General features: G+C 38.7%; 1 protein-coding gene across 6 annotated transcripts; it reads right to left on the reverse strand.

Moving 5' to 3' along the window:
• Positions 1 to 1,376: 1,376 nt before the first annotated feature.
• On the reverse strand, positions 1,377 to 16,740 carry LOC106942881 (glycine receptor subunit alpha-2-like). 6 transcript variants are annotated; one of them, XM_015026225.1, is made up of 9 exons: positions 15,976 to 16,740; positions 15,227 to 15,348; positions 11,422 to 11,633; positions 8,722 to 8,945; positions 6,990 to 7,072; positions 6,744 to 6,881; positions 6,437 to 6,651; positions 4,342 to 4,491; positions 1,377 to 2,811 (listed from the first exon to the last, which is right to left on the reverse strand). In XM_015026225.1, the coding sequence occupies exons 1-9, from the start codon at positions 16,059 to 16,061 to the stop codon at positions 2,539 to 2,541; spliced, it is 1,503 nt and encodes a 500-aa protein (XP_014881711.1). In that variant the 5' UTR covers positions 16,062 to 16,740; the 3' UTR covers positions 1,377 to 2,538. The 6 variants fall into 6 exon arrangements, with proteins under 6 accessions (XP_014881711.1, XP_014881713.1, XP_014881712.1 ...); XM_015026227.1 differs by having other exon boundaries at positions 11,566 to 11,633; positions 15,976 to 16,739; XM_015026226.1 differs by having other exon boundaries at positions 11,422 to 11,489; positions 15,976 to 16,738.
• Between the last annotated feature and the right edge of the window lie 3,939 nt (positions 16,741 to 20,679).

Here is a 20,679-nt window from a genome sequence, read left to right on the forward strand (position 1 = left end):
AAAAAAAAGGAATCCCTATCTTTTTGATTTTTTCATGATTTTTACCCCCCCCCCCCCCCCCCCCAAAAAAAAAAAAAATATGTTAAGCACGATGCATATTTACTCTTTGTTTAGTAATTCACCACATTTATGAGTCTCAGTTGAATTATTCCACACCCTTCAGATTGAGCAAACGCCTTTTCTGAACACATGGTATGGGTAATATGAATCATTGAGGGCATTTCTCCATTGTTTCCTCTTCTCGATTTGCCAGTCAGGCAGCAGTCAAACACAAAGTGACAGAATCTTTAAACTGCAGTGTGAAGTCCATTATCGTCACACGTTCTTTGGATACCCGCTGTCAGATCGCATCTTCATCACCCGAGGCCACCCAGTGATCCATCACTCACATCGTCACCCTGACTTATTGGCCCGGAGAAGAGAGGAAAGCCTTTCCCATATTCCATGACATGATTCTCTACCTTGCCTTTATGACCAAACATTAATAATTACTAAACTTGTTTGTAATTTTTAAAGTTTAGTAGTTAATAATTCACATGCCGTATAAATCTCCCAGCATTTTCATTTGGCCCCTACAGGCTGGAAACAACAGACTAAAATGACTAAAGTTCTACCATCTTAAAACAACTCCAGTCTCTACACTTATGGCCGTTTATGCTAACATTTTTTTAAGTGAATGTTTGCTGTTTGCTTTGGGCAGTTATTTACACTGAAATGGACTAGGATAGGAGGCAGTGCATCTCTACTGATCTTGCTTTATAAATAGACATAGTTAATTTAATTGTAAGGAACTTTCAGATTCAGCAGGGGATCAAATAATTATTTCTCCCACTGACTGTACATGCTCTGAGTATGTTGGCGATTTTTGCCTTGATATTTTGTACTTTTTAATTTTTGATTGCTTTGGACTTTTGGACTTTGGACTTTTCGAGAACAAAATGGGAAAATCTATCGATGGATGTTTAATATCAACACTACATCAAATTGTACTTTCTGCACCCACTTTGCCAACTGTTGATTTACAGTGATTTTCTATATTCTTGTCGTAGTCTTCTGTAAGAAAATATGGTATATGTCTGCAACAAATAGCAACTACTATCAGGGTCACTTTGATCCACTTTCATACTTAAGGGCAACTGACCTAAAAATAATGTTTTTAGACTGTGATAGGAAGCTGGAGTACCCAGAGAAACCCATGCATGCATGGGGAGAACATGCAAACCCCATGCACAAAGATCCAAGGTCGGGATTCAAACAGGACCTTCTTGTTACAAGCCAACAGTGCTACCAACTGGCCACATTTAACAGAACCTCATGTTCAAAATTTTGAACTACTCTAGTACTTTCTTATACATTTCAGGAGAGGATAAGGTAAACATGATGCACAGTCAGTTTTATTGATATACAAGCCAGTAAATCGTATTTCTTCATGAATAGCGTTTAAGAAAAGATATTTCCCAGGAGTGCAATTGCCATTAGCTGCTCTGTACTATGAATGTTGAATGAAGACTTGTTCTTCACTGCTGATTGCATCCATGAATACTCAAAGTGAAGGAAATAGTCTGCAGTGGAAGCTGAATAAGTTTACACAAAGATATCAATTTTATAAACATAACCTTTGAGTCATTACAATAAATATTTCATTTAGCTAAATCTACAAAACAGAGTACGAAATATACCTGGAGTAATTACCTGGGGTATAAATAAATATGCATATGACAACACAGAATAATGTACAATCAGAGTTTGCTTGCCCAGTTATACATTTGTTTAAAAGTCAGCCTGTGACAGCTTATTTAATAAATCACTTCAAAAATGGAAGGCAGAAATTAAAAACACGTGAACAAAATTCACAACTTTGTGTGACATCAGTTATCCGTGAATACTTGTTAGATAGAAGCGTGGAAAAAAAATACAAGAGCATAGCACTTCATCCAAACCAAATCAAATATCTAAGGCTTCAGGTATTTCATAAAAATGGAATCTCCAGGCTCCTTCCCCAGATTTCCATCTCCTTCCTTCACAGCCGTACCTGAGACATGTGCAGCTCCTTAATATTTAATACATCTATACATGCTCTGCTTGCTTAGAACTTATTTTAGACAGAGAGGAAGAAGTGCCAAAAAACAATACTACACTATAAAACAGTTTGAACATCCTCGATAAGAAATTTTGCATCAAAAAAGTCTTTGAAGATCTAAGCTAGCTACAGTCACAAACCCATGGAATGTTTCCTTCGTTGTAGAGATGCCTGGGCTGGGCGATTCAAGGGGGTTTTGGTCCATCTTCTCCAGCAGCGAACTAAGTCTGCATCAGATATTATGGAGCAGTACAAGAACAAACAAAGCATCTTATTTTCAAGAACCTTCACCTCACCAGATACAATAGTATTTGATCTTTATGACGCATGAACATTGTACATTATCCCTGAAAAAGCGTCTCCATTGTCGCCGTGGTGCCTCTCGGCACACGGTTTCCCGAGCATTTCTCAATTTGAGAAATGGGAAGATAAAACGTTATCAGCAGAGGGTTAAGCCATTACTGTTTGTGAACGTCTTCGTGTCGGATGATCTTATATGTGATCCAGTAGAAGACGTTGAAGATCAGAAAAGCCAGCGGGAAGGCCGCCCTGGAGATTGTGTCTATCCGCTTGGCTCTGTCCACAAACTTTTTCCTCATAGCGTCTATGTCCTTTGGAGTTGAAGGCTGGGGGTTCGTGGCGGGAACCGCATTCTTAACAGCCGAGCCATCCTTTGTTGGCATGCACTGGCTCATGTTGTACCCAGTTAAATTAAAGCGGCCTTCATCCTCCTGAAAAACAAGGGAATATGTGGATGATGGCTGTATGTACGGCTCAAGTGTCACGCTTTGCGTTTCAGTGGCCAGAGGCACGCATTTCTGTAATACAGTGATTATACATGAATGTTAATCACAAGATATTACAAACTCTTCTAAATTAATTAGAATTCACAGGATAACCAGATGCACTTTAATGAAAAAGCAATGGTATGACTGCTGCAGGGGTTGAATCTTAATTTCAACCAAACAATATTAGTGCAACGCATCTCCCATTTCACATTTACCTGCAACTTTCTACAGTTGTACTAAAGTGCAGAATGGACGCTGAAGGGCATGTCAGTAGCTTTCTAGTAATTGCATATGCTCAGTGTTTACTTTACAACCCTCTTTCATAGAGAAATTAAAAGTTTTATGATGTCATTTTGATTAATATTTGAACGTCTGTGTGAACTAGACACCCAATAAATACACTGATTTTAATTTATCACTTATCGAGTTTTGAATGTGGCATAGGGGTGTATAAGGGTATAGAGTTCACAGTAATGCTTCATTACAGCAAAGTAAACTTTGACATAACTCTTATTTATGCTTAATAATGTCTAGCTATCTTGGGCTGAATGTCATAACCTCTCTGGTATAGGAGTGCCACTACGTGTTTAAATAATTCTTAGCTAAACTAAAGTCAGTTTAAGTTTATTTTGCAGTAAGTTCTTTAAAATGTCTGAGGCTTAGAAGTTTCCAACTTTCTAACTCTAAAAGTTTGATGTTGCTTTTGCTTATATTTATTTCCTGTTATTAGCGCCCCCTATTGCTCAACCTTTACCTAACCTTGCAAATCGCTTTTTATTTACTTCACAAAGAAAAACATTCAATTTCAAGCATAATTTACTCAAGATGTATTAACACAAATAATTTCTGATACACTTTTTTGTCATAGAATTCTAAAAATATTCTCAGGTGAAAAACTCTGTATCTGGAAAAATCAAAATGTATGCATTAATTCCAATAATATGAAATATTTCACAGAAAAAGCCGAATAAAGAAGGATGCCAGATCTAAAGTTGGTTGTGCTAACTGAACTAAAGCTAAAACTGATATCTTAAGTTACAAACTTCAGATTAGAGTGATATGCTTGAAGATAAACTGCTAATTAGACTAACAAATGTGTAGCCTTATTCAAGGATTATGTTTTGTGATTTATTCAAAAGGTCTGATCTGCACATACGTCACATTTTTGGGCCATTAATTTCCATGTAGAGCCAGGGTGCTAACCTGGTTGTTGGTATATTGTCTGGTAAATTTGTACCTTTTTGTGCTACATAGACCTCTTCTTTTTGTAGCTAAATGGGATTGGCCTGCTCTTTCAGGTGCACATACAAATCCTGCGGTCGTGTTGCACCTGCTTTCGAAATACTTTTTCTTACTTTTTGAAGGTGATTTCGGTATGTAGATGGAAAAGAAAACTGAGCCACAAAGTCACACTGGTGTGCTCTAAAAGTGTCCTATGCAAACAGCAGCCTTGTGAAATCTTTGAAACCTTACCTTGTGATTCCTTCTTTGTCTTCGCCTCAGGCGGAGGAACTCTTTCTGTTGCCTGGAGACAAAATTAACCCCAGCATATTCTAGCAATGCAGCAAATACAAAGAGCAGACACACAGCCATCCAGATATCAATGGCTTTCACGTACGAGACCTGAGAGACAAAACAGAATTTCTTTGTTAGTCCCAACAAGGTGACAGCATCGACTCTCAAATCAAATGCAGTATGAATTTTTGATTTCACTTTAAAATGTGATCCAGCTATGAAACTTAAATCAGAGTTTCCTATATTTATTCACTTCATGCGCTGCAAAGTTTCTTACACATTTTGTTGGCTAAATGTGTCATTCAAATAAAAATAAGTAAGTGTAGGTATCGAAAGTGTTTGCTTGGAAGTGTTGCCTGGTTGCTGTTAATGTCACTGTTAGACTGGCACATAACAATAGAAAAATAATCAGTTATACCTCTAATGCTGGTTTTGATCTGTAATTTTTGGAAAGTCGAGCATGAAGTTTGCAGTTTTTCCTTCCCATCCCTGAGACCTCGCCTGTGCATCACACCAAACGGCTTGTTCAGAAAGCAACTCAGAAATCCAAGGACCCTTAAAGGCACACTGAGTTATTGTTTCCACGAGTCAAAGCTCTCAAAAGCTCCTCTTGAAATATTTATCAGCACGTCTGTGTTTTCTGTGTCTTTCATGACGCCGACTGTAGCCTTTGATAATGATGAGATTGATTGATCGCTGAGATCCAACTCAGTGTGCCAGAGGACTCTTCACAGTGAGTGTGTTGCCTGTTTTCCATAATTGAAAATAGGCGTTTGCAGTGTTGCTGTGCTGTTTGTAATGCATACATGGTCTCTGTGACAATCATGCAAAACCAATTGTGATGTTGACTTCAGGGTACATTGAATGAGGAGTACAATCATTGTAGTCTTGCTTCTGATTAACGACAGCCGTGTCATTTGAATACAATATACATTTATTTGTTATTTTATTGTGTCATTGTGGTTGTATTTGTGTTTGTGTTTGAGTTGAGTGAGAGCTTCTCTTCTGAAACATTGCTGCCATAGTTTTAAGTGCCATCAACATTCACTTAAAATAAAGACAAAATGTGGTGAGTGCAACTCATCTATTCATTGCAGACTTAAGTTCACATGCAGCAACTCCATGCTTTTTTTTTTTTTTGTTGAAGCCTTTTGTGAGGTTTGTATTGAAAGATACTATATAAAAAATGTTTACTTACTCACATATTTTTTGTAAAATCAGAACACTCATTAAACATAAGTGTTGCTTGATTGATAAAATTCAGTGACATAAACACCCTGGAAAGGTTTCCATATGCTTATCACGACCATGACTGTCACATTACTTTGACTTTTCAGCGATCTAACCATCAATAATCTTCAATTATTTTTTAAGCACATGCACTGAGGGTACAAATTAGACTTTCACTTCTTCAATTTTCCTTCTCTCTCCTTTTAGACAAACCATTATTTCATGATGTGTTCAAATCTTTCCACGAGACTATGTATTCAGCTTCTTCTATTGACAAGTCAGACAAGGAGAGGAGATAATCAGACAAGCAATCAAGAGGCCAACTCTAGAAGAGCTGCAAAGATCCTCAGAGGGGCAAGTGTGGGGGTTAGAAATCAGTTCATATACAACTATCGCTTGTGAAGTGCACAAAATTGGCTTTTGCAGAGAAGTGGTAAAAATAAAGCAAGAAGTCCGCCTCTGCCACAAGCCACGTAGGGAGAACAGCAAGCAAGTAGAACATGCGCTAGTCGAAAGACATCCAAACGCAACCTTTCGGCCTTAAATGTGGCGAAACGTAAACACTGTCCATTAACTTGAACACATTATCCCCACCATGAAACATAGTGATGGCAGTATCATGCTACGGGGATGCTTTTCTTGAGATGAATGGATCTAAATACAAGGTAAGGAGTTTTAGGAGTATGAAAGGAAGACGATGTACTACAGCCAGATGTTCTGCTGGAAACATTTATGTACCTCTGAGTGACACTTTGCACTAAAATAAAAGATCTGCCATCCTGCATATTACTTGTTATGGTCAGAGAGAAAAATATAATTGTACCTTTGGAAGAGAAGCTCGAGAGCCAGAGCTTTGAGTGGTCATCGTAAGCACAGTGGTGATGCCCAATGCAACTCTTGCAGGAGCAGCATCCATATTTATCCAAAAAGACACCCATGAGAGGATGACAATGAGAAGTGACGGAATGTACATCTGGATCAGGTAGTAGCCCATCTGTCGTTCCAGGTGAAATTTAACTTCGATGCAGGTGAATTTACCTGCAGCGTGGGAACAAATGTAATTCGATTAGACAAATGCAATTCAGAGAGGCTAGGTTAATTAGACAGAGTGTACTTAGTTGTTTTCTGACCAGTGTTGTAATGCTTAGTGCAGTAGCCCAGCTCTTTCTCCTCCTTCATAATGAACTGAGGCAGGGTGAGTCCCTCTGACACCTGCACTGCGCCGTTCTCCAGCCACTCAAAAATTAGGTCATTCATGGTGTAGCCAACTGAAGGTAATAAATGATGGGAGGAGTATAGATAAAGAGCAGATTATCCATCAGAAGAGTCCAGAAAACAAACAAAAAAAAAACATAAGAGAAACATCAAATGCTCACAACTTTCCAGCTGCATCGTACAAGTTTGAACGTCCATGGGAAAGTTTTTCAGATCCATCGGACAGGACAGAATGAGAGTCAACCTGTGATATAAGAGAAGGACGTATTATAAAACAAGGCGGGTCCGGCCCAATATGTTTATGAAACCTTGAACTGGGGCCTCAACACATGATTTGACAATAGATTGAAGAATCACGTTTCTGTCCGTACACTTTTTTTTTTTGCAATCTCTGTATTGGGTCTGGTGAGAACCTCCGTTGTATCTCGTAGGATTCCCTTCGACGGGTTCCCATCACACTTTCATTACTGCAACTTATTGTTTCAGTGATGCATTGTGGTCGGCAGTCTGCCCGCTCTGTCATTTCTCCCCGCCCCACCCGACTGAAGAGTGTGGTTAACCACCTTTCATTTCTCTCATTCACCTACTCTACCGCTGCACCTGTGCACCACTCAGCCCTGAGCTGCTCGCCAAATGGACTCAAAATTGATCTATGTTCCATTGCATCTCTGCTGAAAGAAATTGAATGGTGCACGTGACAGAGGTTGTATTGAAATAAGAGGTAACCTGTTTTCAAGTCTTGTACCTGGACTATGTTTACAGTTAAAGCCGAGAAGACCCTATAAATGTCACACACACACAGTGTAGTCTCTAAGCTATGCTGTGCATAGAGGAGAAAATAAAGGGAAAAAAAAAAAAAAACTTCTTTCTTTTCTTTTAGATTTCCATCCAAAGCCCCTGAGATGAGCTTGCCTTTTTCAATCTGAGCTCTTTTCAATGAAAGAATAATATGAATAAAAACAGCCTTAGAAATCCACTGATGTTCAACATATTAGAGTATTTCAAAGAAGTGAACATAACAGATAAGATCAATTTAAAATGACATGCTTTACATCTAGAGTCTTTGAAGTCTGAGGACATTCAAGAAAAGCAGTAACTGAATGTCTTCTGGTGGAATGCACGCTGTGGAGGTTTTGGTTTATAAGGGATTGGATCGTTCATTATTTCACTCAGAACTCTGAAACTCCAGCTAAAACTTAAATTAGTTGTAACTGCTAACAGTTCATCAGCTCTTGGGAATAAGAGGTTGAAATACGCAGAAATATGTAATAATGTCTGAATAAAACAGCTATATACTTTAACTCAGTAGATTCTGTTCTAAGGTAGAGAGGGCTTCATGTGACTTGCAGGTTTTCACATCCTTTAAACTTTTCCACATTTTGTTACATTCAAACTACAAACTTCAACACTATTTGTTGGTATTTTATGATTATGATTGCCCACATTAAGTGTATTATAAATGTGCAATGGAAGGAACATGTATAATGACTTCTATGTTTTTCATAAATACAAATCAAAAATATATATTTTTTGTATTTACATTTAGACTCCCTCTCTACATCCAGCTTTCCGATCAGTTCAACTTGCAAGTTTATATCGTCACCAGCATTCAGAAGCATCTTCCTTTGCAAAATAACTCCAGCCTTTCAAAGTTCATAGAGAGAGTCTGTGAACATCAGTGTTTATGTCTTGCCGCACATTATTTGGATGTTGACTGAGCTATTCTCCAGCCTCAAGTCTTGAGTTGGTTGATTTATCACATAAAATCCAAATAAAACTCACTGAAGTGTAAACACAGCAAAATATGAAAAGTCAAAGTGTGTGTGTGTACATGTGTAAAGCGATGCAGAATACCTTTTTACAGCTCTGATATTTAAAATTGCTCAACTTCACCTGATGCTGTAAAGCACATTTCCATCCTTGAAGATGCGCAGCAGCTTGTTGTCCGTGGTGACGTCGTGGAAGTTGGCCCCCTTCTCGTTGGCAAAGAAAAGATCTGGCTTCCATATGGAGTCCAGCATGGAAGGGTCCAGGTCGAGCGAGGAGTCTGGGTATTTACTATACGCCAGCCGTGGGTCATTCCACTTCTGCCTCAGGAAGATGTTCACTCTGTAATCCTGCAGAGACCACAAGCAGCTTTGCATATTTGCTGCGGAGCAATTTGGTGCTGAGAGAAATGCATGCTGGCGATGGTAATACCAGTCGCACATTATCTTGTTTTAATGTGCCTCTTTTTCATTTAGAAAATGATAATAACGATAATAACTTAATAATAGTTACAGTAATTCTATTTTCAGATGCATGAAAATATGTTTCTATCGCTGATAAATAAGGCAATTTATCAAGAAAGCAGGAAATTACACCAAAGGTTATGCATCACTTAAGCTATGTAATATGTAGATTAACACACTCTGTCCACATTTACATCACAAACTGGGGAGCTTAATTTAAAATGTACAAATACTCAAAGCACACATCAATATATTGTTTGAAAGTTTACATACTATAATAGAAAATGATCTATTTGGATCATTTTCCAGGGTGGAATCATTCCTGTGAAACATGATGTTTGGGTTCACAAGTTTAAATTTACAAGTCATTTTCTCTAATCTACCCAGGTTAAATATTTTAAAATATATTTATGTGCATTCACTGAATCCTTTATTTAGTTAGCGACCACGGTCGGAAGCCGCAGATATTTCCTCACTGGTACGGTAAAAAATACTGGTTACTCCAATGAAAATAACAAATGGAAAATCTACGGAAGGGGTAGCTTAATTATGAAGGAAAATTGGAAATTTAGAAATTCTTTTTGGAAGCTGTTTGTAATTTGGATATGTCATTTGGATGTACCAAGCTGAATCAAATCGGAAAAATTACCCAAATATTAAACAAATTTGTTTGAGGTGTTGTGGAATAGCTCATAAACCAAAAAGGCTCAAATGTTTTATGCCATCGTGGACAAAACAGATGCGTTCCGGAAAAAAAACAACAATTTTTGGGTCAAATGAGAGGCTGACTGAAACCAGTGGAACTAGTTCATCATTCAAAGTGAATGGAATAGGAAAGAAGGAAAATTATCTCCAGATTCCTCAACTAGACTTTAAATGAACAGTCAGTTGGTTGAACTTTGGACATCAGGAGATATTCTAACAAGACAATGGTCCCAAACAAACAGATGTTTGTAAAAAGGACTAGCAATATATTTGAGGAGAGAACAGAACTTCAATCTTTTTAACAGTTTGTAGACGATGCTTAAAACCTTATTCTGTGCCACAATATCAACCGAAATAAATTAGGTTCACCATTTCTACTAGAAAGACCGGTCCGCCTGACTGCAGTTTAATCTTCAAGAATATTGAAAGATACAGATAAAATTATACAACTTGCTGATGACAACAATACTCATGTTGTTGAGGGGCAATAATTTACCAGATATGAACAGCAGTGTGTTTTTATGTTTCAGTCTACCATATATGGCTTAGACAAAGCCCTCAATAAATTCAACTTGTGAACCCATGGATAATGATCCCAGTCAGAATAAAGAACAGATTAAACATTGCACTGAAAGCTCAATATTATCATAAGATTCATGCAAAGTTGGCAGATATGTCATCATTTATCATTCATCATCAAGCAGCAAAATAAATCATAAAATAATTTCCACATTAACAAGCACACATTTTAATTTAGTGAAGCTTCGAAACTTACACTATTTTCCTCTCATCAAACACAGTTTTGCAACGTCGCAACACAACACTGGACGATTAACGGAAAGGTCGGTGAGTGAGCATAACTCTAAAAACATGTTTTGCATCAGAACATCCATCATCGAGGTGCCCATAGAGTCTTAATCATCCAAACATGTCGTCTCTTGATCAGATAGTGTTACAATTTGACCTAAGCTGACCTTTTTCCATTGGTTTCTTGTCAGAATTAGCATTTGTAGAAGGTAAATAAATGATGGATTAGTACAGCTGGATGAGTGGAGCTCTGATACTACAGTAAGTAGTATGAACTGTCAGAAAGCTCAGTTGCTCAGAGTAATTGATATGTCATGATGATGAAAAGCCCTTATGTTGTTTGACATTTCATCAGCATATTGGCGGTTCCAAGTATTTGCCATGCCTGTCTGAGGCTGTGTAATTCCCTGGCAGTTGCGCGTCTTCCCGCTCCCTGCACAAATTAACATTTTCCATTTATTATCTAAGTGGTTATTATCTCTCATTATGTGTCCTTTGATCTTGATTAGTTTGCATGTTCTCATAGATGCTATGTTTTTTGTTCTTCCCCATTTGACAAATGGCTGCTTCAGTACGAAGTTTAACATTCCCTCTACCTCCTGCTGCTACTTATTGACTACATTCAAACTAAATTACTTGTTTGAGTTGGTTGGAGTTCAGACATGAGCAAACATGTTTACAAAGGGCCACATGGGGACAGAAATCAATACTTAACCCGCCAATTGAGTCAGTGATGATCATAAAAGATGCATGAATTAAAGTAGGAAACAAAAGAGCACTGGGCAAAAACATAATGATTAAATCTGGATTCCAGAGAAGAGGTCAGGGCTTTGCACAACACGCCACTCACCATAGTAGTTTCTGCTATTGAACCAAAGCTGTTGATAAATATGTTGCAGGTAACATTAACTGGTGGACCTGCAGGTTGAGGAATAAATAACACATTCACAAATCGGACAGGGAAGACGTCAATATAAAATCCAGAAGAACTCACCATCGTCGTCTCTGTGACAGAGCCGAAGCTGTTGATAAAAATATTGCATGTAACGTTTACAGGAGGACCTGTGAAATGGAATGACAATGACATGACAGGGGGAAACAAAACCTTTAACCACATGTTTAAGCAGGGCCTTTGAGGTGAGAGTGAATTTCGGGCTGCTGCTTTGCCGTGTATTCAAACATGCATCAATACAACAAGCAGGCTTCTGTATGTCATCCGTTGCGGTGGCAAGAGTTGTATGTGAAACTGCTACATCTGCTTTTTGGGCTCAATGCTTGACAAGAGCAATTAAAATGAAACTTAACGTTATGTTTGGTTATTAGCATTGGCTTAATGATGTTTGAAATGATGTCTAATGGAGGTAATCCTTCAGGGGTAATTTGTCGGTAACACATTGAATAGAGGATTCATGCACACAGAGTCAAAGACATGCAAACACACAGAGTGGTGCGTCAGCTGAGGAATGAATTATCTGAGCAGCAAAATTTCCATGGACACGAAAAAGAAGCTGTTCTTATATCATACAGAGGCTTGCAGAAGTATTCACACCCTTATCACATTTTGTCACACTATAACCACAAACATCAATGTATTTTGTTGAGATTTTACGTAATGGATCGATACATAGATGTGACGTGAAAGGAAATTGATACATGGTTGTCCAATTAATGTTTCTATGAAAGCACAATACCACCTCTTTGAAGTGGTAGACAGGTTTGTATCACGCATGCATGTATGCCACAGAGTTCAGTGTTGGTCTCACCTCACAAGCAAACCCTCTTCCAAACATTTGCTTTGTCCACTTTATTGACTTGTAAAAAAAAAAAAAGAAAAAAAAAATAAAACCTTAAAGGGACTTCTAAGGACTTTCTTTAAACAACGCCTTTCTTCTCGCCTGTCCTCCGTCAGGCCCAGATTTGCTGAGGGCATGATTAGCAGCTGCCTTGTTGACAGAATTCCCCACCTGAGCTGTGGATCTCTGCAGCTCCTCCATAATTACAGTGGATCACGTGGCTGCTTCTCTGAATGATGCTTCACTTGTTGGGCCTGTCCAACAAGTGGAGATGAAAATGCAAACAGGTGGACTCTGTTTGCTAATGAGGTGGCTTCTGAAGGCAATTGAATGCAGAGGATGTTATACTATCAGAGGAAAGGGGGCTTAATAAGAATACACACCAGATTTTTAATTATTCCTTTTTAGATTTCTGTTTCAAATTTTGAACTACAAACTAGTTTTCTTTCCTACATGCTGTCACGTTACATCCAGATAAATTGTATTTAGTTTGTGGTTATAGCATAAAAAAAATGAAATTGAAAGAGGAGTGAATACTTGAGGTACTCATTGGTGCTGCAAATATAAGTTGGGGTTATGATCAGAAAAAAAAATCATCAAATATATCAAAATCACTATAAAATGTTCATTTGTAATAAATTAACAAAGCAAGTGTATTTGATAGTGAAAGGTCATGCTTCAATTCTAAACCATCAAATAAACATTTTCTCTACAACAGAATAAGGCAATCTATCCTATATACTCCAGTAGGGAAGGTAGTTTTTCTCTGCAGCTCCCTGAACTAAAATATCTTTGCAAGACTTGCATTACGAGTCACAGCAAATCTTTCTCCCCAAGCTGATAAGTGAAGTTGTAAGCTCTTCCTACTGCCTTTCCCCTGTGTTTTCCACATTAATATTTCATGGCTCTCTGTATTAATATTTGCCTCTGTTTGTTGTCAAGTTTCCACATTTTTACAGCAGAAAGAGGTAACTGGCAGCAGCTCCTCATAACAAACTCGGCATTGGAAATCTAGGTCAGCCTCTTTAGAAACACGGTTCGACACTCTTCAAAGTACGTCTAGCAGGTTCATGAGCAAAAACTAACTGTTTACAGCACAGCGGCTTAATGTGGATGTGCTTGCTTTCTGACTGCAACATGTGAAGCTCTATGTGTTTAATACAGAGAGAGGACCCCGCTCTCACTTCTAGCATTAAAACAACCAGGTTAAATCAGCAAAAATCGATGTTTTATGTATCAGTACTATCTAAAAATATAACAATTCTTCTTATCATCTCATATGTGTCACAGAAATCTTGACATGTGCCAGATTCCCCTAAGAGACAAAGAATATATGGCATACAGGAATTAAATATTCATACCTTCTTTCACATTTTTTTGTTGTTTTTGTTTCAGTTAAAAACTTTGACTCTTTTTATTCAGAGTTTATGTCATACACAAACACACTGCAGTGGATAATAGTCAGGAAGAAAAACAAACAAGTTTACATCTGAAAAGTGTGATATCGTTTAGTGAGTGCTTAGCTAAAACTGAGTTATTACTTGACAAGACCAACTTTCACTGCATTTACAACTGTATATGTTCGGTTGTACCACCAACAGATCTGAACATGTTTCCACCATATTCAGAGCATAATAGCTATGGCTCAGTTCGTGTTATCAACAAATTTTAAGAGATTCTCTATTGGAAGTAAATCTGGGCTTTGAGCAGCCATATTAAAAAGTTTTTATTTAAACCAGTCCATTGTAACTCTTAAAGCTTGCAGCTGTGAACTTCTTCACAGTTTTATCCCTGAGCAGTCGGATATATTCCTTGTTCTTTGTGATGCTGGTTGCTCACAGATGTTCTCTGCATAACCTCTGAGATCTTCACAAAACAGCTGCATCCATGCTGAGATTAAATTGCCTGCAGGTGGACTCTATTTACTATAGATAGTCGGTGGAACTGAATTGTATTAAGTAGCATTGGATTAAAATTATTATTATTATTATTATTTTAAAGAGGACTACACTATGTGGATTGTTTAATTTTAGTTCCACCTCAATAATGTGCTACTATATGTTTGTCTGTGATGTAAAAATTCCAAGAAAAATGTATTCTATATTGTTGTGACCCTGTGAAGGGCTGGTGACCACGTCTACACCACCTCTTGCCCTATGACTGCCGGAGATAAACACCAGTCCCCTGTGACCTTGCAAGAAAACCGAGGTACAGACAATGGATCGTTGTGCTTTTCCCCGTCCTGTATTTTCAAGCTGCTTTACCTACTGGAGTCCATGGACTGTAACAAACAACATCCCAGGTGACCCCAGAAGCTAAGAGTGGGCCTTAGCCCCCCATAAGCGAAACCTTTGCTCACTCAAAACCATTCCAATGACAGAAGCTGTGTGTGTCCTCAGCATCAAAGCAACAACAGCAGCAGAGCCTGCAGTCTAGCCACTGGGGCACCATCAATCGTCTAGCCGGCATCCCTGTCTGAAGTGAGAACGTGTCTTATTTCTGTGTTGCTGGGATATTTCCAGCTCCCGATTCTGATCTCACATTTAATAAAGGTGGATATTGAATTTTAGACAGCTTTCAGATAAGAAAACCATCATTGAGTGGCACAGTGTGGACTGTGATTAAATCTAAGCAGGGTCCTCGCTGTTACTGTTAATTGAAGTGATTGATTGTTGCCTCCGAGTTGCTTGAAGCCCAGTTCCTTGGCAACAGATAGAATCCAGTACGCAACTGGTTAAAAAGATTAGTGTTTACACTTACAGTGGCATTTCTGTGGCTATTTATAGTTCTCAAAATGTGGGAAGTGAAATGTGTGTGTGTTTGCGTGCGTGTGTGGTGAGACTCATTTGGTTGCGGACAAACCTTTGAAATTGGGTCTAATTCGTGCATCGTACCCGGACGTGCGACCCATTAAGGAGTCCAGAAAGTCTGATGGAGACATGTTGGATGAGGACCTGGAATCGTACTCCTTGGCGACCACAGCTCTGGAAAGCACACATGGTGAAGGGGAGGGGAGAAAAGAAAAAAAAAAAAAGCACTTGATCAGAAAGAAGTCGCAGCTCAGAAAGCAGGTGTTAAACCTTATCGGTGTAGCCCAGGAGCTGCCTGGGAGTCAGAGGCGCTCACAGAAAACGTGTGAGTTGCAGACACACACGCACACAGACGTATATTAAGCTATCAGATGTGATTTCCCTTCCAAAACAGGACTAATCTGTTCATAACACGAGAATCCCACAGAGATGCATAAACGTGCAGGTGGAAGCAGCAATAATTTTGCAGCGATGGCTCAGCAATTAATACGATTGGGTGCTTAAATAACATTCAGTGTTCATTTTCAACCAAGCAAAGAAACAAAACAAAACAAACAAACAAACAAAAAAAAAAACAATTCTAAAGATTTTAAAATTTAAAATCAAATTAAACAAATAACATTATTTTGTGCTTTATCATTTTTAGTTCGTCAAATAGTTGAGCTAAATTAGGTTAAAGAAAATAAATTAGTCTAAATATTTCAAATTCCGCCGTTTTTTTAACTTCAAAATAAAAATAATAATAAAACTCAGTCGCAGTACAAACAAACAAACAAACAAAAAAAAAATCTAATTTCTTACCTGAAGTTGCTCATCTCCAGGAAGTATGTGAAGATAGCTGCTAAAACCTTAAAGAAGGATTGTTTCATTCCCGGTGGTTTCCCCATGTGCTTCACTTTTCTATTCTATTTCTTCCATATGGTTCACATCAGTCAAACACATAATCCAGACGGGAACAGCGGCGTTCTCCTCCTGACCAAGTCGTTGGCGTTCGGGCTGTCTCGGGTCACGCAGAAACGCGGGAGACATTCCTCAAAGCGGCCAAAGATCATAGTTCAGTTTCACAGAAAAACTCCAGCACACAAAATCAAACTGCTCGAAGCAAAGGCGGGGAGAAACAACAGTCCTTGGGGTCGGGGGGGGGAGGGGGAGGGGGGAGGAAATAAAAATAATAAAAATAAAAGAACCGTCGAAATTATGTTAACTCCAAGACGCGTCGACTTGCAGCTCCTCTTCAGGCGGTGGATTGAGATCTAAAAAGGCTTCGACCTGCTTCCAGGCTTGCTGGCATCTATGAAGTGAAACCGTTTTCAGGTGAGAGGGGCTGTCAAGGAATGAGAGAGGAACGCCTCGTTTTTTTCCCCCCTTCTTCTTTTTCTTCTTTCAGTTCAGCACTTGGACAGCTCCCGGATTCTTTACGCGCAGGCGCAAGGCATTTAAAAGTGACGAACGTGAGTTGAGTTCGAATAAATCTAATAACGGAGCGAGGTAATCACCGGGAATATATGGGAAATTGCCTCCAGCGTGTGTTTCACGGTGATTGACGGTTGCACTTTTAAATGCTGAATTTCTTTCCCCTCCTCCTCGTGTCATTGCTTTGAAAGGGGAACTCCTGGTGCGCGCATCCGCGTATCAGAACTGAACGTCTTTCTGTGGGAATATTTCATATCAGGTCAAAGTACAGATAAGAATTTTTGCCGATTCTGGGTGGGGATTCTGTCGATTTCACTTATGTTTGTATTTCAAAGGTGCATAGATTGAATGGTGAGTTATTACTCCCAGGGGGGTTTCACTGTAACAGAGGATTGACTGGCCGCGCTCTGACTCCGTCCTTGACTGTGTTTTCTACAAACCGTGCATTTTTTCCTTCTTCACTCCTATATTGGAGTGTTCAGAGATTGCGAAAGGTTCCACAGAATTTCACTTGGGAGCCCACTCCCATCTTCACTCCGCACACTGACATTGATCGAGGTTTATGTCATTAAACTTGAAAATGATTGAAAACTAACATTAAATTCAAGAGTAGAACTCAGATTATATAGATTCATTGCACACATGTATCTCCTTTAAGTTAGATTGTTGCAGTTTACAGCAAATGAAAACAAACAATTCATATGATCAGGATATTGGACATTACATAAAACCTTCATAGAAACAATTCCATACACAGAAATGCTAAAACTGAAAAGTATGTCCTTGTATCTTACTGTACGCAATGTACACTCACAATCAATTATAGTTAATTCGTGATTTATTATAAGGGGCAACAACTTTTCTACATTGGGCCAAGTTGTATTGGGTAGCATCAGTGGATGCAAATAATTTCATCAGATTGTCTTTTCTTTCTGTGATATTACAACTTACTTGACGGTCAAAAACATTTAGGGGTCTCAAAACAATAACAGGAGAGATCTTCAGTGCAAATTCACACAGAAATCTCACCCAACCCCTCACAGACAGAGTTAAGACCAAAATTATTCATACCTCTGGCAGATTTAAGGATAAAGTGATCTTGTAATAGTACCAACATGTTACATGTTTGAGTTATCATAATTGACTTTTTAAACTTAAAATCTTTAAGTCCTTATGTAAGATATATGATTTTGACATAAAGTCAATTCATTCATTCATTCATTCATTCATTCATTCATTCATTCATTTATTAATTCATTCATTCATTCATTCATTCATATTTAGCTCTTTTCCTTTGTCAGATACATTTTTAAATTAGTTAATGAATTTATAGTAGTTTTATTTCATCCATCATGGAAATATGCATTTGTCTTGGCTTTTGGCCCTTTTGTGCTATGATTCAAGGCATCCTCACAGATACATATACGTGTGGTATAAACAAAGAACACACCAGTGAGAAGCCACTCTGAGAGTATTTGCTACTCCAGTTGCCCTGGAAACAGATTTCCAAGGCACATCGCTGGAAATGCTAAAAGGTTGGCCTCCCAGAGTGAGACGGAGGAGAGCCGACTGGCTGTCACTGATGCAGACGACAGGAAATATGCAGAAGCCTCAGGCTGGAGGAGCTCAGGTTTAGTGGGCCACCATCACACAGACTCAGTAATTTTTAGTCCTAGTTTGTATGCATGCAAACTTGACGTATCAATACAGAGGTTGGGGTGGGAGAGCTGACAGTTTTCAGAATATGAGTGGGTTTCAGAGGCTTCTTGGACCACAGGCGTGAATGAGTCACTCCACACAAACACGTATGAGCTGTGGAGGTAGCAGCTAAAGTTACACACACAATGACTGCTTGGTTATTTCTTCAGCCCAAATTCTGGGTTGATGTTCGGCTGACGCTGTCTGGACAGGTGTTGGGTAGTTTAGACCAAACACTCAGCGTTATCAGTTTTCAACAGAAAAATAAAAAAAAAATAAAAAAAATCTTTCAGCTTAGTAGCAACTTTTAGCTAAAGGATTGGATAAGTATAAAATTTCACAATATCATAGCCTTCAGTAAATATATCATATTTAAAAAAATTTACAACTTTATGTTCTTTCTTGTGTCTCATTCTAAGTGCGTTTTGCGTTAGACTTTTAAGTCACTGATTCTAAGTCAGAATTAGTTCTGACTTTCGAGACAGAACTAACTCTTAAAAGTGAGCCTGACTTTTAAGTCTGAAATAGTTTGACAAGTTTCCATTCAGCCTCTCCTATTAGTCATCCTTCCCTCAGATCCCTGCCTTCTCCTCCAGCTGCTCTGCGTTGTGTTGACTGTTCTCACCTGGTTTCTCTGCCTATTATCACTCCTCCCACATACTTGATCTCCATGGTTTCATTGCTCATCACTGCATTCTGCTTTTGTTCTCCCCGTGGTTTCTGGTTGTTTAACCTTTGGTTCTGTAAGCTCCTCAATGTCTCCACAATCAAATCTCCACTCCCATACATGCCACAGGTCTCTGTCTTGCTGAGTCAATGTTGATTGACTCAATTGATTCATTTGACTAGTCTTTAAATTTACTAGCGCTTATAGGTTTTTTTAAATTGTGGATGAAAGATTTACTTTTTTATATATATATAATGTTATTCTCTCATCAAAAACATACCTGGAGTGTTGCTTTGATTCTTTCATCCTTGAATCTCCCTTGGCAACCTGAATAGTTGAAACGCTTGCTCTCACAAAGCTCCTCCTTGGCGCTTCAGTCTCCAGCCGAGCTTTCACCTCACAGAGCATCTCTCCGCCGCACGTTCGCCAGTCAGCTCCTTCAGACTAGCAGCAGCAACAATTACCAAACACCTGGTGAAACTGTGAGCTTACATTAGGAACTGTACTTCTTAAGAAGAGGTATAGTAAATCAAGAGTAAATTGTTCTTAAGAACGATTTAAAGGGTTTAATAGGGAAACATTTTTGCACTACAAATACAATTGTTTGTTCATAATAAGTTAGCTAAAAATAAAGAAAGAATTTTGCGGAGGCGTAGTTGCAGTTGCTTGGCACATACAGAGAGACTCTCCTACAAGAACAATGCATACTATTTGCTTTTGAGTTCTTGTTTTCATACCACTCTTTGCTTGATTTAATGTTAGTCCCTTTAACCTACCTTTTAGTATTAAAAAATAAAACACTGAGCTTAAACAGATGTTGAAGCAACCCAGGAAACAACATAACCCAAGTTGAATTGTTTTTAACTTGGCATTTTATAGAGAAAACTGAAGGGGGCGGGGGGAGGGATGTCATAAATTCATTCATAACTACCCAACCACAAGCATTGTGCTGAGTCTCCTCTTGACGCCTCTCATGCTTCACCGCTGCCACATGCCCCAGGGCAACATTACGTTTCAGCCTGATTCTTGGTTATTGTCCAGTTAGCAGATCATCCCTGCCTGAGGTGAAGTAATCGTCCTCTCTCTGACAGAATTACAAGTGTCGGAATCGCTCTCATGCTTGAAAGTGTTGGCATTTTTTTCCACCTCATCTGGGGATAAAACATCTGTGTGTCAACAGAAGCTGTGTGCATTGCTTCTTCTAAGGCATGTTCCCGAGCATAAATGCTTAATGCGCAAGTTAATTATTCAACAAATTCTTTGCTTTTGATAAAAAAAAAAAAAACCTTATCTTGCCAGTTATGTGGGGCAGCACCGTCACCATCTTTTTGTGCGGACGGCTCAAATGTCACGGTGTCGGGACGGTGGCAAAAATAACATATTTTAAAACCAGAAATATTCTCTAATGAGTACATTTCTAGCTGATAAGAGACAGTCATCTTTGCACCCAAGTGCCTTATTCTCCTTTCTAAGACAGCTGCAGTTGGCACATCTTTGTGTCATGACAGCCCACCGGCGCTTCAATTGGCCATTAGTTTCCGTGAGGGAAGACTTCAGGCCAGGTGGGTCAAATAATTAAAGAAGAACAAGTTGAATCTGTGTGTTAATGAGGGGAGAGATGGATGCTTGCCTTCCTATTTCTTTGTGAAAGGAGGGAATAAAAGCACAGCTATTCTTTCAACTGAAAGTGCTTGTCTGTTCTCACACAGCTATTAAAATCTTAGCAT

The sequence above is a fragment of the Poecilia latipinna genome, unplaced genomic scaffold (genome assembly GCF_001443285.1).
Source record: "Poecilia latipinna isolate Pla-1442-1.1 unplaced genomic scaffold, P_latipinna-1.0 Scaffold4639, whole genome shotgun sequence".
Lineage (NCBI taxonomy): Eukaryota > Metazoa > Chordata > Actinopteri > Cyprinodontiformes > Poeciliidae > Poecilia > Poecilia latipinna.

What these genes read in the sequence shown, in the direction of transcription:
- LOC106942881 (XM_015026225.1), bottom strand. Translation starts at nt 16,061, where the DNA reads ATGGGGAAACCACCGGGAATGAAACAATCCTTCTTTAAGGTTTTAGCA. An exon ending in AATGTGCTTTACAGCATCAG is followed by an intron (nt 7,073 to 8,721) that starts GTGAAGTTGAGC and finishes CTTATATCACAG; the next exon opens with GTTGACTCTCATTCTGTCCT. An exon ending in GACAAAGAAGGAATCACAAG is followed by an intron (nt 2,812 to 4,341) that starts GTAAGGTTTCAA and finishes CTTGTTTTTCAG; the next exon opens with GAGGATGAAGGCCGCTTTAA.